The 18,280-nt window shown below is 41.3% G+C and overlaps 1 protein-coding gene across 3 annotated transcripts in view; it reads right to left on the bottom strand.

Moving 5' to 3' along the window:
* The window catches only part of nedd9 (neural precursor cell expressed, developmentally down-regulated 9), a 39,085-nt gene extending 22,082 nt beyond the window's left edge, over positions 1–17,003 (bottom strand). Inside the window, exons 1-2 of one of the 3 annotated variants that reach the window (XM_040019960.1) lie at positions 15,416–15,428; positions 12,671–12,860 (exon numbers count right to left, since the gene is read on the bottom strand). In XM_040019960.1, coding sequence (XP_039875894.1) covers positions 12,671–12,682 — 12 coding nt within the window. In that variant the 5' untranslated portion in view covers positions 12,683–12,860; positions 15,416–15,428. The other 2 variants (XM_040019962.1, XM_040019961.1) reach the window with 2 other exon arrangements.
* Between the last annotated feature and the right edge of the window lie 1,277 nt (positions 17,004–18,280).

Below are 18,280 nucleotides of genomic sequence, written 5' to 3'. Positions count from 1 at the left end.
CACTATACCAGCATGCCACTTAAAAATAATGCTTATTTATCGCCCACTCCATCCTTTCTTTTTTCCTCCATCCTCTGTGTGTAAAAAATGAAAGGAAAACTATCTAGCTTCATTCCTCCTCCTTTTAAGCCAACCCTTTTGTGATTGGCTACCCCTAACAAACACAAGGTAAGAACAACAGGTGGGTGGGGCTTCTGTAAGCACAAACAGAGCAGTCTAAAACTAATCGCTTGCACGTGCAACGACCTCTTTATTTAAAACGAATGGCGACTGTTGTTTTTATGAACATTTGCTGTAACAGTGAATGAGCGTTTCCTCCACTGCCTTTGGCCTCTAAAACAGCCACACACAAAAAGAGTAAACAAGTGCCCCATAAGGACGACCTTTGGACACAAAGACAAGTCGAAAGCACAATAGAGTGCTGAATATTTACAGTTTTATTACTACTGAAAGTCCAGAGTCCATAAAGTTAAGGTTTAAAATAGGATTATATAGGTTGCTCAAACACACTGATTTGAGTTTATCATTTTATTGTTGAGAGCTGTGAATATCTGATGAGCAGCCTCTAGAATCGTGATCTTTCCTTGTCCTTTGCAGATCTGTTTGCATGTTGCATGCCTAATATTCAAGACCAGAGTAAAATAAAAAAGTGACCCCAGCAGGAAAACTGATCTAGGTCGTTTGTGGCTACTGTGGTGTCACCTGCTCTATCAGCAATAGAAGGCTGTGGCTACCGTCTAATGAAAGATCTGATAGACATGAATACAGCCATACTGTGGTTAGATTTTTGTTTTTCTTTAAATTAGGTCACAGTGTAGATGATTTGGAAGCCATAGCAGACAAACTACACGGTTTTATTTAACTTAGATCTTAAATAAGTCGTCGTCTTTCAGCTTAAGGCCAAAGCTGTAGGTATTTGCATGAGGCCAGGTCTGCTGCTGTGGTTGACTGCTTTGTGTTTGATGCTCAGAAGAGAAATTAAATCACCCGACAGACAGAATTGCACGCATCGTGCTCCTTTGTCTCTGCTAATTAGTGATCACTGTGACCAGCTGCCGAAATGAAAGCACCCGTTTTGCAGACCGCATACGCGCATGATCACAAACTGAGCCGTGCCTTCACGTGAAAAAGGTACTGAAAACCACCAGTATGAGCACACCCAGCAATTTCAGTCTGCAGAGATGCAAGCCGGTCGAGGAAAATGTGCAACAGGAACTGTCACCCTGCATCTGTCGTCTAAACCACACTCCGCTGCCTTTTGTAGTTCGTACATATGCTTTAATAAGGCTTCGGTGCAGATTTAATACTAATCTTAGGACATAAATGAACCCTAACGGGAAATCTTTAGCAGATCGAAAACATATTTCACCACAAGTCTCTATGACTTTAATTTTATGATGCAAGCAGTAGCCATCAGAGCTAAAAAAACAAACCCAACAAAGAAGTGTGATTGACTGCAGTTCCACTAGTGGCCACTTGAGCCTGGCTCCAAAGGTCAGTCCCACAGACTCTGTTATTAAAAGACAGTCCAACTTTACAGCAGAAATAAAAACGTTTACAGCCTGCTGCAAGAAACTGTTTTGGTCTCTGTGGCTGATTCGCTTCTCTGTAATAGCTGTACAGCAATATCCAAGCCCAAGCCCTGCTCTACTATTGAAAAGTCATTTTAGCTTGCCATTATATGGTTGCCTGGCAACATGATGGTATCATCATATATGAAACATATCCTAATATTCATGTTTTGTAGATACAAATTAAATGTTACTGTCGTGAAATTAAAATAACATTATAGGTGCATAAACGCCACAAACTGGTCATTTTAGCCTACTGATAAGAGGTCGCTAGGCAAGATGATGACACATATACCTGTGTGGCATCTTTGATTGTTCACCTGCTTTTGTGTATTATCGTTTGGTTTTACTGCCATCAAAGCTTAAAGTAATACAAACTTAGGGGTGTGGCTCTCTTGGATGACAGGTGGTTACAGTGTTTCTAAGGACTGCTTCTAATGTAAGTAACGTTGTGTTTTCTTAAAAACAAAGAAACTCATGACTGAAACAGCCACAAATACCAAATTGGAGGCTTCAAAGTATATTTCATACACCAAGGGGTGATAGTGTCTATGGTACTCCAGCCTTTTACCAAAAATGATGTTCACTTATCACCCGTCACAGGTGTTAGTGAAGTTTAAAACACATTGATTTTTCCCCTTCTATTGCTGTTCTTTCCAGTTATGCAAAAGTTCATGAGGAAGTAAAGGTAATATTAACAAAACAAAGAGGGGTAATAGTAGAAGCTACCATAATCACAGTACCACTGCCAGCTCCCAGAGGCTGCACAGGATCACTAATAGACTGATAAGCATTGCAAACATTTGCACTTTAATAACTAGTGATCAGTGGAAGCTGTGAGTAAACTTCTGCATCTGGATTCTGCGGAAGTCTGACATGACTGTGATACTGTAGAAAAAAAAGCATGAACACTTATATATTATATATATATATATAAATATATGTATCATCCGTTGTGGTGAGCCTGGTACCACAGAGATCCTAACAGGAAGCAGCCTGATTGACACATTTTCACACCCTCCTCTTCACACACACGCTGCAGTTTACTTCGCATTAGAGTGCCGCAGCTTGTCTGTAAAGATTCATGCAATATAAATCAATGAACGGTTAAAGAGCATCTGAGTCGAAAAACAGTGAGCCACAGCAGATTTCAAGCATGGTATTTGGGATGTGAAGGGTCATGCGAGACACCAAACATGACCTTTAATCACACTAAACAAACAGCTTGTCGGCTGTAATGACTGCCAGCTACACGCGGGCCCTTTTTGAAGTGATGCAGAAGGGGAAGAGTCGTGTTTTTGTCTTCACCCAGAGCAGGTGAACCCGGCTATTAAACCGGGCGTCATAAACAGCACTTAGCCGCAGCACGGAGACTCCATCGCTTGCCACTGATCCTCCTGTAAACACGTGTGTTTGCCATGTGTCAGAGAGGGGTGCTTCTGCTGCATCCACACACACATGTGTATGAGCTTCCAGGAAGTTATCACTCAGCGAGGCGAAAGGCGCTCAGCTGCTTCCTATTGCAAGTACCACATTTCTGCTCATGACCTCGAATCGTCTTGAAGCAGTGACTTAGATGTATCACTATTGTATCTATTTGTTTATGTAATGTATCTATATTTGCGTAGTTTCAGACCTTTTAATTGGCATACAGCTTCAGATGAGTCATCGAAACCTTGTTCAGGTACAGTCTATACTGATGACACTGAGAGCGGACCTAATGTGATGACCCCAACTCCACGTTTAGTTTTTCTTGAACCCTGAATCATCACTTTAAGATAATCCTTATTATACTACAGCCCCTCAGATCATCATCTTCCTGAAACTAGCTGTTTTAGCTGTTTTTCTTCTCATTGGCTGCCTCTTACAAACAGAAGGTTTGAACAGTTGGTTTGGTGAGTTTACCAAGTTTATGTATAAGATGATATAAATGTAAGATTAATGTAAAAAAAACAAAGAAAAAAAAGCATCAGTGTCAGGTTTGACATCCACCACATCACAACTTTTTAGTGTATCTTTAGCTAAAGCCAGACAGTAAGCAGAAGGTCGCTGAGGGCTAATGTCCTGTTTAACAAGTTCAAGGAAGTAATCTGAGCCGCAACAACATTTTATGGGTGATTTCTTCGACCCGTGCTCCACCTCTTTAATGAGTTTTTTGGTGTAACTTGCAATCTTGCTGACAAACCGGAATAATCACAAGCAGAAGAAATTGTATTTTAGTGAGCAAATTCTGGTCTGGACTCTGAGAAAGCAGAGAGCTGCTACTGCATTACCACAGGAGAATAAAATGTGAAGGACAAACAAAAAAGGCCTTAAAATTAAACTACCCTAAAATGTATCTAAAGTCAAAAGACTAAACCCAAGTAGAAAGACCAACCAGCTTTGCTGTGCCTAAACAGCTTTGACCCAGACGTCAGCTTCCATGTATCTGACTTGCTCCGGGACATTTCCAGTGCTCAACTAGATTGAAATCTGGGGAGTTGAGGGGCCAGATCAGTGCCATGGGATTCAGGTTTTAATGCATGGTGAGGTGCAATGCCTTGAAAAGGGAGACCACTACCATTGGGGTGCATCACTGCAATGCAATGCAAGGGTTGCATAGGTGCGTAGATGGTTGATGTCTTTTCTTCACATGGAAGGTGTTTTAATGTTGAGGCTGACAGGTTTGTTTTATTTCCACATGTTTGTTTTTTGTTTACTGTCTTTTAAAACATGTGGCACTAAAACAGCTCTCCTTCCCATCTGGTATGTTTTATTAGTCTGTCCTAGTTTGTCCAGTCTGTCTGAATCCCCTCTGACTCAAACCTCTACATCACCAAGGCTTTTCTTTCCCCTCTTCCCATCAGTGTCTTGCCTGAACACAAGCAGTTTAAAACGTCATCCCATCTGCGAGCCTGTTCTGACCTTTCCCGAAATTTACAAAAAAAAAAAACCCTTACGTAACTTCACCACTTGCTGAAAAGGGCCCCACCTTTGCTTTCAGTAAGAGCTCTCTGGGTGGTTTTGGCTCTGCCTCTCCGGGGTACACATCAGTCTAATAATAATGAAGGTGGCTTTGGCTAAACAAGCTCACAAATACTTGAATTCCCTTACTGCCACAGCCACACCACATAGAAGAAACCCGCGTCCCCACAGCAATGAGAGTGCCTCGGCTTTCAAAGCGACGAGGACGTTCTCAGCCCAAACAAACAACCTGCTCCAAAAAAAGTGGTACGCTCTGACTGTGAGAACACTGGTGCCACAATTAGGGCCGTACCACTGTAACACGTGTCCCGGGGTGGTTTGTACACGCTCATTTGGCCTCATTTTGCATGGTTAAATATAGAAAATAATTATAGTAATGACGGTAATGAGGACCTGATGACTTTTACAAGCCGTTCCTCAGAGCGCGGCCTGCTGCGGGTGAGAGCCAGTTCAAATAAATGGGCCGTGTGTTGGGTTCTGGGTAGGAAGGGCTCATGGGAAGCGGTTCAGAGCTCAGAGTACATGGTAATTTCTTCATTTGGACAGTTTTCAGGAAGGTTGACCCTCTGATTACAGCCTCCTTACAAGCCCTGCCAGTGGCCGTGTATTAACATAATTACACAGCAGGCTCGGTGAAATCTCACCTCGGCTATTTCTGAGAAAATCCTGTCGAAAAAGGCCGGTGTCATTTAAAGCCAGCACACAGGGGAACGTGACCCAGCACATTCCCTGCAGCTTCGCAATGATTGATATCTTATGCAAGCAAGTGTAAATCAATACACGGTTACGACACAGTTACAGTGCAACTGGGCGCTGTAGCTGCATGTAATCAATCGATAGCTTATTTTAGTTTTGTGGTTAGAACAAACTGTTTCAGGGGTTCTTTGTGACTGATTGTAAACATTCATTTTTCTTGTGTAAAGACTTTAATTCTGCCAGAAGATGTGGAAAGAAGGGTAAATTCAACCTGCCAAGCGCTGAATAAAAAGGACTATTGTATCCACAGTGTAAATATGACACCCCCACCACCAACACCTTCTCCTTCATTTATGATTCACGAGCTGCGAGGAAATCTCCACACCCTAAAACATAAACAGCAACAGCATGGCAGCTGCAGCTTTGATGGGATGTGATGTGCCATGATGCCGCAAGCTCCAACAAACCTCAGATCCTCAAAAAATATCTCAGTTGAACTGTCTAGTCAGAGAATGATGAAAAGTGTGTCACAATCATGGCCTTCCCCTGGAAAATGTCAGTTTCACTCTTATTTAGGAGATGACGATCACATTCATAATCAACAGTAAAGCTTTTATATTTTCACTGCATTCAGCTACTTTCTCCTCTCTAGATGCATTTGCTAAGAATTGTGCTCGATATAAATCATTCAAGTGCTTCTGAACTGTGGAAAAGTAATAATCTTAGGATCTTGAAAAGAAAGAAGATAACTGGACGCCTTCCTGTCTGTGTTCTTAAGTTAAGGTGAAGAGTCCCAGATATGTAAACCCTAGTGGGGGTAAACTTAAGGAAGTCCAGATACTTGTTTTTGTTTTTTTAAACTCTTAAGACTGCCATGACCTGGGATTACTGAGATGCTTTCCAGACACATTTGTAAATCGTACGATTTACAAGTTTGCCCAAAAGCCTTTTGCCAAGCTAGTTTGATCCTTTATTTAAGTCAAAATCATCTTTCATTTCTTTCTACTATTAACTACTAGACACAATGGACGACTGCTTCTTGTACAAATATCTCTGAAAACTGTCCAAATGTCACAAAAACTGATAACCACATGAAGCTAAAGAGCTAAATAAAGCTGTTAGAGAACCAGTACACTTAGGAGTTGTCGATTTTGGGTTTCACTTCACCAGGTTTACAGAAATTTGACTCATCATTATAGTAATGAGAATGTTATTAGTTACTGTTATTAGTTGTTATTTGCTGCCCAAAGCAGATAAAAAAGGTCACTGAATGCAGATTAGGGATTTAAGGGGGTGTGGCTTTCACCCAGCTTCTGCTTCTAATGTTAAGGTTATTAAAACAGTAATGCTTTGTTACATTGTTGTAGTCTCTTCATTCCTGCGGCAGTACGTCTGCCACTCTGTTTACTTTGAGTGCACTCACAGTAATTTATAGCAGTAAAAACTGTGATGAAATACAACGTGGGCAGGACTCAACTGCAACACTCAACCACTTTAGGTGAGGTCACAGGAAATGATCTGATTTGTGTAACGTCTTGGGTAAAATGACTGTTATCCCGCGGCTCCTCCTTATTCTGTCCATTCATCTCAGTTGTCTTTTTTTTGTTTTTGTTTTTTACTGTCACACAAACTATAAGGTAACCTGACATCTCCTGCGTTTCTGACCCACTCCTTAGCCTGCAGCGCTTCCTGGCTCCTGCACGACCCAGATAGATCCAGGCTACCACCGAGCTTGTGCTATCTTGTCACATCTTGGACTCCCTCGCTGTGGTCCTGGAGCCTTACCTATAATTAGGCCTGAAACTGGAGATATTCTCTCAAAAGTGTAACGGCTTGTGCAGCTTTTGCATTCTGCCAGGACAATCCAGGGCTATGAGAGGAAACTGTTCCGCGAGTCTGGCTCAGCGCCTGAGCAAAGCGGTGAATAACTGCGAGCTTGACACCGACTTTTGACCTGAAAATATAATTTACTGCACCTAAACGGGTCGAGGAGCACCGGCAACACAAATGTACAACAGTCCTGTGAATACAAATGGTATTCACGGGGCCTCCAGCCAACAGACGCTCAGTTTTGGCAAAGGAGACTTGTGGATTACTTCCAAGCTTGGTGCTGATGCCAAGCGAGGGTACATGAGTGCATCATAGTAACCCCCAGAGACAAGAGCACTAATCCCTCCAGGGGGCATTAGCCGACATGTGAAATATGTTTCGGGGTATCTCTGCAGGGCCACATTGATTGGTTTTACATATAGGAATAGTCAATGAGATGGAGATTCACTCCAATGTCCCTTCGATTTCACGCCACACAAAGATCTCACAGCCCAAACAACAGAGGCTGCCATCTTTCCCCTTTGAAACATGAAGGGCATCAGAGATAAAAGGAGAAAGATTCCCCCTTTTAACACTTTACTGCATTTGATTAAGTGCTTTTTAAACTAAGGGATACTCTCATTATGATTAGATGAGATATATATATATATATATATATATATATATATATATATATATATTTATTTTTATATTTGAATGGATAATTTGGTGTATGAAATGTCAAATAGATTCAATAACCAACAGCTATGGGTTGTTTTGGCCAACAAATGGGGAAAAAAAAAATCCAAAAAGGCAATATCAGGAATATTTTCATTAATAAACATCAACTTTCCTGACTGATAAAAAGAAGTTTAATGACATATGAATATGTCAAGTTATCTTGCTTATCGATCGTAAACTTCAGATTGTTTTCCCAAAATGAGCCGTCTTTTCATTTTATACCAACTTTCATAGACGAATCTTGTGTAGAAAAACATTCAGATTCTGTTTTCTTTGATTCTGCTTTTCTTCGTCCGCATCCACGTCTCTGTGGCCGTTGCTCAAGGGAAAGCGTTGAAAATGATGTGTGTGGAAATGAATGAGTAACTGTTTAAAAGGATGAAGGAAGTGGTTTAAGAGGACTTACTAGGTTTATTTCAACAACATGATTCATGCATAAAAAAATAATAATGATCTTAGACTCCACCATGGGGTAGCCCCTTAGTTCACCCACTGTCTAGAACAGACATTGGGTGAACTAAGTTATAACAAAGTTCTGATTGGCTGCCCTTCGAGTGGGGCTTCTGCACTCACAAACAGTTAAATTTACCTTAGATGGCTGTACTGGACATATCATCCTCCATCATACAGAGCGGGGGGGGGACAGCGAATAAAAACCTCCAATGGGTTGTTTAGAGTACTCTGAATTCATGTAATTTATATACACTTTGACCTCTTTATTTAAAACCTTTAGCAATGTTTAGTATTCTTTTTTTACCTGTATACAGCAGCTTCTTATAATTGCTTTTCCCCCAAACGACTGTCTACACACTGCTCAGCTTCGCCACATGACAAAGAAGACTAATGCAATCTCACATGCTTTAAAACTACGATGCTGTCGGCCTGCTAGAGGACCTTTGCTTCTACCCTACACATATCCAGAGCGCACACAGGTCAGCTCAGCTATTAAACAGACTCTCCGTGCAGTCGAACCGAGTTGACGGGAGCCCACTAGATCCTGAAGGATGACCCTGTGAAATAGCTGGCATTCCTTGAGGGAAGGAAGGAGGAGCTCAACCGTGGAAATGGTTCTTTGCATTGTTGGTGAGTCTGTTTCTAAAACGAGTCCACATTGTAGTCTGTCTCCCCGCTGGCTGTTTTCAAATGTTAATGGCTGGCTCACGGTGCGAGGGTGCAGAGAGGGGAGGTTGGGGGGTCGCTATTCATTGACATTGGGGGAGTAGCTCTTTGCACTATCTGAAAATCTTACACAGGAGCAAAGTTGGGCAAAGGGACAGGAAATCGCTGACACACATGGGCTACAAAAGCTACATGTCACTGTTCAGACATCTGAGCAGGCACAGAATAATAAATGCTTTGAAGTTAAGATGGGAAAAAGCAATGTGAAATAATGCTTAAGTGCATATAACTTGCAGAGTTCTCTTGAAAAGGGCACTGGGTTCCTCTCAAGGAATTTCTTTCAGAAGAATACAAATGTCTCTTTCTGGAAGGACTACACAATGCCACCCCCTGCGTAAGCAAACAAGCTGGGAAAAGAAAAGAACCCCTGCTGTAAGGCTCATTATCAATGTGAAGGGCCACCTTGAAACAATCATGTGCATCCTCTGAACAACCTTCCCATGCACGATCGCCTGGAATGCACTCATTCTCACGGGGCGCTCCTCGACCTCCCCGACTCCCATCAACCCCACCCCAACGGCTCGACCCCCACTATCCAGCCAACTCTGTTTGCCCTCTCGTTTTTCCCGCAACTTCCTCTCCTTTTCATTTTCTGCAGGCCCTTTCAGCACCACAGATCCTCCTCCTCACTCTTAGAACAATGTCTGCTATGCTCTCTCCTCCTGTTCCCTTCAGTGCTGGCTGACTGCCTAGAACCTGAACCCATTAAAAAAAAATACAAACACTTTGAAAAGCACATTTTGGGCCAGAGTTTGGCTTCATCTAATCACTCTTCACTCTGGTTGTGGAGCTATTTCTACAACGGTTACATCAGCTACAAAGGAATGAGACCTGGGTGTTTAAAACTGTGTCACGACCCTTTAAAAGGACAGTTCTGGGCAAGTACATTCTCCATGTCCAAGTCCAACTTCCAGCAGGGACATCTTTCATTTAAGGCATCATATAGAGAGCTTTAACTCAAAAGCATTAAAGAAGTTGATCGTTTTTACCTGTTATCACAAAAGCAGCAGGTTAATTATGGAGCTTTAGCGTTACTGTTGGCGTTTGTTAGCACTGGACAGAGCCTGGCTGGCAGTTTCCTCCTGTTTCCAGTCGTTATACTATGGTATGCGAAGTATCTCCAAGCCAATAAGCAAATTGAATCTCTCATGATCCTCTCTATCTCCATATTTTGTTCTTGAACTCTACAGAACAGCTTTGCTCAGTCTGAAACGAGCTGTTTTAGCTCCTCCCCCTTGAGGCCAACTTTGTTCTGACTGGCTGCCCCTCACAAACAGAAGGCTCAAACTGTAGGTGGGTGGGGCTTTATGTACTAAGAACCATAGCTGTGTGACTGTGGTGGCTGTAAGAGGAATATCTCCGCTCTATGACATCACTCAGACCCAAAGGTAGAAAAAAACTGTCTGAATCTGAGCGTTTAGAGCCCGAACTTTTGGCTCACAGGGATTACTCACTAAACACAGACCTCATTAAGTGAAACTAAAAATATAACCATCCGCCTCTGTAACAGTGACAAGACAGAAAATAAGGAAAAAGCAAAATAGGTCCCCTTCATACTAATTTATGTCTCATCTTTCTTTGTCCTCCATTTCCCTGGAAGAGCTCCGCCTCTGTGAGGATCATCATGGGGATTACACACATTTGGTGACCTATGGAAAAAGGCACTCTGTTTCACACCTGAACACCTGTTGGAAACCATCTCTAGAGGCGTCTGATCAGACCGCGGCGCCTCACCTCAGGTCACGTGAACCACATGACGGGGAGGGGTCGGCCTCGCTTGTTAAGCATGTGTTGAAACACTACCACTCTGCGAGGACAGGGACGCTCTTAATATAGCTGTAAATATCGAGTGGCTGTCGGGATGTGATGCAGTAGAGCTGTGACCGGCTGAAACTAGATAATCGCAGTAGTGACGTGAAATGTGTCACCTAACCGGAGCCTTGGGCTGATTTCCCACCCTCCTTTCCTCTGCCACAGCCTTGCATAACGTGGATATGTTTATTGTAAACACAGAGCGCCGTCTACATGATCTCTGTGCTCTGGCTATCTTCTGAATGTGACAAACAAAGGAGTCAGACGTCAGAGAGCGGAGTGTGTATACTGCACAGATATCCTCCCTACAGGCTGATAGCGGCCTGAAACGGTGGTGTTTATCATATTTATGAGCATGCACTGATCAGTCTCATTGTTCAGGGTGAATACAGTGACCGTGGAGACATGCTCGAAGTTATTTCCCCACTTTCAAATCCTCCTCTGGCCTCACACCCAAACTATCACCCTTGGCTCTGTGAACTGTGTACTTGACAGGACAATGAGTCAGTGAGCATGACGCACATATGCAGCGAGCACGCCCTCCAGTCACAAATCTGCTGAAGAGTGACCAGAAGACTGAAGAAAAAAAGCCAAACCTCATAGCAGAGAGAATCCCAGCCAACACTGAGGCAAACAGCTACTTCACACATCAGAAAACAGCCAGTGAAAACTGAATCAAGTGCCCTCAAAACCCCCAAAATCCTCACAAAGACTATTGCCCCTTTAACGGGGAAGGAAGACCTCAGACCCAAGAACATGAAGCAAAGGAAAAGTGCTAAAATGCAATCACATCCAGAATAAATTCAAAGCTTCCTCCTGATGAAGTGACATCCAGCTGTTCCATCCATCACTGTCGAAGCCTCCAATTGTCTACACCCTGATGTAAAGACCTGTGGTTGTAGCCGATGATGCAGAGGTGACTTTCCCTTTTAATCCCAGTAACTGCATTTGACAGCATTAACAACAGTCTTTTCTGTCTGTTTGAGAGCTGGTCTGATTTTACAGCATCCTAAACCACATTACAGCGAGCTTTACTCACAAAAGAAAACCCACTACCATAAAACATCCACAGCATCAAAAACAGGATAAGAATCACAGATTTATAGCACTAAACTAAATATCTCTGCGGGGGGCTTTCAGCTGTTGTGGAAATGACCTGCGGTTAGCTGAGCATTTTGATCTCCAAGGAGCCAAGCCAAACAACAATGTAATGTCACTCCACATCCACTACCATGAATCTTCTCTAAAGATATATATTTTTTTAATTTATTTATTTTTTTACAACCACTTTCATAACCCAATACTCCTTTTTAAAAACATTTTTAAACAATATCTCTAAGTATTTGCTAATTACACCTCCTGTAATGTGTATTTGTCACAAATTTCTTTGTCATAACCTGATATCTTCAGGTTTTAGATTTCAAAAAAATACAATTTTCTGACATTGTCTAATCTAATGTAGTGGTGAGTCCAAGGAGGGGGCCTCAAAGTTGTTTTCATTTTAATTCTCTTTACGCCCCTGTGATGGAAAACGTAACCTGCAGATTTAAAGTGACGCATACTGACTTGTGCAGCACATTTACACACACACACACACACACATCAAGCAGAAACAAAAAAGGCACATTTCAGCAAGTCATTAGTGCAGTTTCCCCTTCTTTTTTTAACCAGTTCATAAGAAAAAAGCAACCCGGATGTATTCACTGAAATAAGTTGTGATTACCGCCACGAATACAGAAGCGTTAACATTCCACATTCACGTCGACTCAAAAAGAAGTCTCCGACAGCATCAAGATTTGTTGTCATTATCCAGGTTAAACAACACAACAAATATCCAGCCTTAATAACACAAAAAACTGAGATGTAGCATCAAATCCAGCCCGCGGCGCTTCACTTACTTTGTATTTCATCTTGCCGCTTTTCTTTCTGACTCCAGTTAAAGTGAGAAATATCCGCTTTACCGCGACAAACAGCGGCACGTCGGAATAACCGGAGGCACTATTAAGAGTTTTTCTTCTTCTTCTTCCTGTGCGGTTAACCAGCCATCCAGAGATTCATATGCAGAGAAACACGCAATGATCTAGCTGACTCCAGTCCGCAGCTTTCTACTCCTCTACTCCGGAGAACCGCTCACCACACCGACTCCTGCAGCTCATTAACATTAGGCGCTCCTGATTGGCCCAACTAAAACCCTCTAACCACGCCCGCTTACGGTCTGCTAGAAATCTGCGACGTCATCGTCGTATCAAAATAAAATAAAGGAAAAAAATAGAGTAGAAAGAAAATATTTTAAAAATTAAATAGCCAAAAAATAAATTAAAAAATTGAATTAAAACAAGAATTCTAAAAATCTAAAAATATTATATAAAAATAATAATAAACAGTAGAATATGAAGAAAAAAAATTATTCTCTCAACTTTCTGTCGGTTTTTCAGGGTATAGAAATGTTAATTGTAGCATAACTTAATGCCAGGCGTAAAACAAAATATCATTAAAAAGGCATTATTTTTTTTTCTCCATTTATTCTGCACATTTACAACTGATATAAAGTGATCTTTATTTTTTTTAATAAAAGTTAATAAAAGACACCACAAAAATGCAATCGTTATAAGTTACAGTGTGAACAGACAATTGTCTAGACGAACGAGAAATATCTATGATATCATATATAATGTATAACATCTATATTTAAGTTTCTCGTATCACTTAAAGATGGTACAGCTAAAATCACTGTGACCAGCTTTTCTGAATCAATTAATGAACACATACATTTACATATGAAACATTACCAGTCACCAACATTTGTCTTGCACTTGTCCCATCATGGAAGCCTAAGTAATTATATGCTACCTGACGCTTTGTTATGGTATACTGTAAGTGCACCACAAATGTGCTGCATAAAGTACAGTACAACAGTCTCTAAAAAAAGAGTTATTTTAACATCATCTGTGCACCTGTAGAAATTACAGACTAGCATATTTGTTTGTGCATAAAGTTTACAACATTGGCCATCATTTCTGATGACATGAGTTAAATAACTAACTTAAAGTCACTACATTTAAAACTTTACCTCCCAAACAGAATCAGTAAATAGTTTGCTACCAGTCCTCTTTACATGAGGCGCTCATTATTACACTCTTTTTAGTGTTAAATTCAACATTGTACTGCAAACCACAGCTTGAGCAGGAGACAAAAGAACTAAATCAAATTCATTACAAGTAACGCATTACTGCCCATCTCCGATTACTTTTGTCAAGTAACGAGTAAAGTAAGGGATTACTATTGCAAAAACGGTAATCAGATTACCGTTACATTCCCGTAGGAACGCTGCGTTACTGCGTTACTAAAACCGTGAGTTTTTTGCGAGAATGTCTCATGACAGTGACCTAAGTGAGTGCGAAGTTTGTGACAACAGCTGTGTGCAGATCAACAATGGATAATATATGGAGTGGGGAGAGCGAAAAAAAACCCTAAACTTCCAAGCAAACACAGAGTGCGCTACAACGTAATGGGAAATTCACAGAGAAACTCGCAGATTCTTCCACTGACCGCTGCAGCACACCTGCACCAGGGTAAACCTCCGCCTACCCTACTTTACAGGTGAAAATAGAGCAACAGGACCGCTAGTCTTTGACTTTATTTATTTTCTGCTGTGTTTTACTTGCATCTATTTGAAAGACTGAGTGTAAACACCAAAAAGATATTTTATTTTATGTGCTGGAATGTGCGGAAAATAGGTTTAAATATTAAACAAATTTCTTCCAGTCAGAGAATGTTGCATATAATTTAATGTTTGCTTGATCCATAAAGTTAAAAGATTAAAACTAATAAAACAAGTTTTAAAAAGAGACTTTTCCATTTGATTACATTTTGTATGATGGATTATGCAGAAAAAGTAGAATTGGGCTGAAAGATCTATTGCTTTATCACCTATTCAGTTGTAAATCGTGTTTTTAAAAAGTAACTAAGTAACTAAGTAATTAATTACTTTTGAAAATAAGTAACCAGTAAAGTAATGGGATTACTTTTGGCGGGAAGTAATCAGTAATTAGTTACTTATTACTTTTTTCAAGTAACTTGACCAACTCTGCCTGCAGGTATGAGGCTGTTGTTCTCCTTTATTTCATAGTGGACAGAAATGATTTTTTGGAGCGGCACAAATAATTTGTGTGGCATCAGATTTGATGCAGAACAGCTGATTGTTCTGTAAATAGTTTTAAATGTTTATTTAAAAAACACCTTGGCTGCATTTTTAGGTAAACGGCTGCAAAAAACTTTGTTTGCATAACTCAGTTACTTTTTTGAAGAAGTAACTATATAATTAATTGCCCAACACTGGTCATTATATACTGTATTTTGCAGACAGAGAGTTACAGACTCTCTCCCAGACCACAGACTCATAATACAAGTCAGAGCTTTATTAAAAAAAAAAAAAAAAAAAAAGTTGTGTTTTCAAAATTGGAGTTCAAGTTATTTTTACTTCCAATAGTGTTAATATACTACAAAGGTCATGAACAAGATTTTTTTTCATTTTCATTGTAAGTAGGCTAAAGCAGTTAATTAAAAGTAGTCTAACATAAATGTAAATGCTGTAATTTGATTATTTTAATCAACCATGTAATTTGGATGGATTTGATGACCACAGTGCACACGTCTCCTGTTGCTCACAGTGGTCCAAGGGGCCGCTCAGGGAGTTTGTGCGTTGGCTAATACACATGGAAAATTAGAGGGAACAATCACTCCAGTCTCATCAAAGTTGCATAGCTTGATGTGAATACCAATAATGCAGGATCCTTATCAGATATGAGGGGGCCACACATTCTGGTAGCTTGATACACAATTTACGAAAGCGCATCCAAATGTATCCAAATATAAATAAGAGAGAAAAGAGTTTTTGTATAATAAACCACTATATCCGCTTAGCTAACCCTTAAAGTTTGAAGAACGAAAGAAGAAAAGGGTGGCTTGTGTTATCCCACAAGAGGAAGGTTCTGGTTTTGAATCTGCAGATTGTTTGGGGCCCTGCTGTGGGTGCTTTGGTTACTAGTGGGGTGTAGGTGTGAATGGCTGTCTACGTTTCTGTGTCAAACCTATGACTCACTCTTAATTTGTCATGGGAAAGCTAGAGCCTATTGCTCTGTGACAGCTGGGATAGACTAGCTATTCCACAACCCTGAACTGGACAAGCAGTTATCAGCACGGTGGATCATCTGCCTGAGCTGTAACCGTGTACTGTGTACTCATTTCTAATCCTGTCCATCCTGGTCACTCTCAATAAGAATTTCAACATCTTCAACTCTGCCACTTCTAGACATCATAGACATCTTCTCTATCACTTTTGCGGCCATCTTTCTGACACAAATCACCATTGACACTCGTCTCCACCTGCCCCACCCTGCCTGCACTCTGTAAATGTAAGTAAATTGAAAAAATTGGAGATACATCCAACTTAAAAACATTTTCTCCATTATAGTTAACATGTGGCACAATCCTGCTGATACACGTTTGTAAGTTCAGCAAGAAGAAAGTGTGCTGGTTGTTATTCTTAGAAATGGTGACAGCAGAAGGGTGTCAGGAAACTGCGACTATGCAACATTTTCCCCTGTGCTTTGATGTTACTGTAAATTCAGAATGGCAACACCTAATAAAACTGCTTCTTAACACTTTCATCTTTCTGTTAAATAGATAAACAGAAAAAAGAATAGCTTTTGCCACGGCTGTTCTCAAGTGCAAACGTATGTAGGAATGATTTAGCTATGCAGACAGGAGACAGTTTTCAGATTCAGTCATGACTGAATGATCTCAAAAAGAGTTTCGTACAGTTTGAAAACAATGACTGATTATTTTTGACTGTAAACACAATAAATCACCTTAATGGAAGAATTAAATAAACTGATCAGTGCATACAGCAGTATGATCCAGCAGCTCTTACCATATATGTTTCTGTAAGTCACAAAAGCTTTATATGAAAAGTAAAACATTGCTAAAGTCTGAAAAAGTCTCTGTATGCATGAAACTGGCTCCCTATAAAACTATCGCAACTCAGAATACTCAGATACCATAAAAATATATTTTAAAACTCACCAAAATGCAATTTATTGTCCTCACAGGCCAGAAAAAAGGTCAATTTACATTATTTTAAGGTTAACTTTTGTGCTTACCCCAAACGAAGGAAAGACGAAGTTGCGATGTCACTTCTTTAATGTGAGCTCCAATGTAACGGAGGTGAGAAAAAACACCCAGTATGATATCTGACAAGCTGACAAACAAGCAGGAAAGCCTTCCTCTCTTTTCTCACACCTATGCTCGCATGCGCTCAAAATGTGCATCTCGTGACCTCACACACCACACACACGCAAACACACACACCACACAGAAAAAAGCCCCCTCGCTATGACAGCAGGGCTCGTGGAGGTCTGTCTGTTGCAGTGGGCTGCCTTCTGTGGACCTGTGTGCTATTACTTTAAAGGGGCTGAAATCTCCTGTAATTAGCCTGCATCTCATGCTCTAATTTGTGTCAGCTCATTTATCACAATCACAGGGACCCTATCGGCTCTCATTGTCCCCCGTGAACAGTCATATCCTCAGATGAATGGCTCCTGTAAGGGCGCTCAAAACACTCGTTTGTGAAACATACACCATGCCCAGCTGGAGCCCATTCTCCGAGCCACAAGTGGGCACGGGGGGGCTATTCTTCTGTGTATGGCATGTGATTATGTGCATGCAAGCACCTGTTTCCTATGATAAACAAAACTCATTTTCCCATCTGTTTATATCAGCGCCGGGAAGAAAGCAGCCTGAAAGAGAGAGAGAGAAAAAAGCCAAAAAGGTTGTTTATCCTCTTCGCACAACATTTGGCTGCACTGAATGAGTCCATTAGTCTTCAGTCTCGACTGAGCGTGCCATTTCAGCTGGCTTTTACTCTACCCCGACATGCATCATCAGCTCATTGGCAGGAATGAGCGAATAAGAGAAAAAAAATGATCCTCTTCAGCGTTGGTTGCAGCCCAGGATCCTGCTTTTGGATCTAAGCAGAGAAGCCAGGGGAAGATTTGCACTGGCATCAAGGGCTCAAGTCGCCATGACAACCGCCACCATGGCTGCAGTATTTGTGGCCTCTCACCTACTGTATTACAAGAGCTGAAAGGGCCTCCCATCTCTGGAGTTGCAGAGGTCTCAGAGTGTTATTACGGCACATTTCAGCACGGAAATAGCCGGTAATAGTGCGGGTGAAAAACGAGCCGGACGCCTTTCATCTCCGCCAGGTGTCTGTGATGTTTTGGTTACATAAGCACCCCTGCAGATACGGCCCCAGGTTTCATCAGAGTGCAGAGCAGCCAGAAGTAGAGATCATGAGGGGTGGGGGTGGGGGGCTATGCTCACTGCTGCTTGGGTGGATGGACGGGAGCAGGAGGTGGAGGTGTTGGTGGTTCCTGACAAAAGCTCTTCTGTGCAGGCCAGGTTGAGATAGCCCCCTCACTGCTCCCCGTGAAAAAACGTCCCTCAAA

Source organism: Simochromis diagramma, unplaced genomic scaffold (assembly GCF_900408965.1).
Source record: "Simochromis diagramma unplaced genomic scaffold, fSimDia1.1 OVJJ01000753.1, whole genome shotgun sequence".
In the NCBI taxonomy this organism is placed as follows: Eukaryota; Metazoa; Chordata; class Actinopteri; order Cichliformes; family Cichlidae; genus Simochromis; species Simochromis diagramma.
Note: the sequence above shows the minus strand (reverse complement) of the source record. Positions and strands in the feature narration are given on the sequence as shown.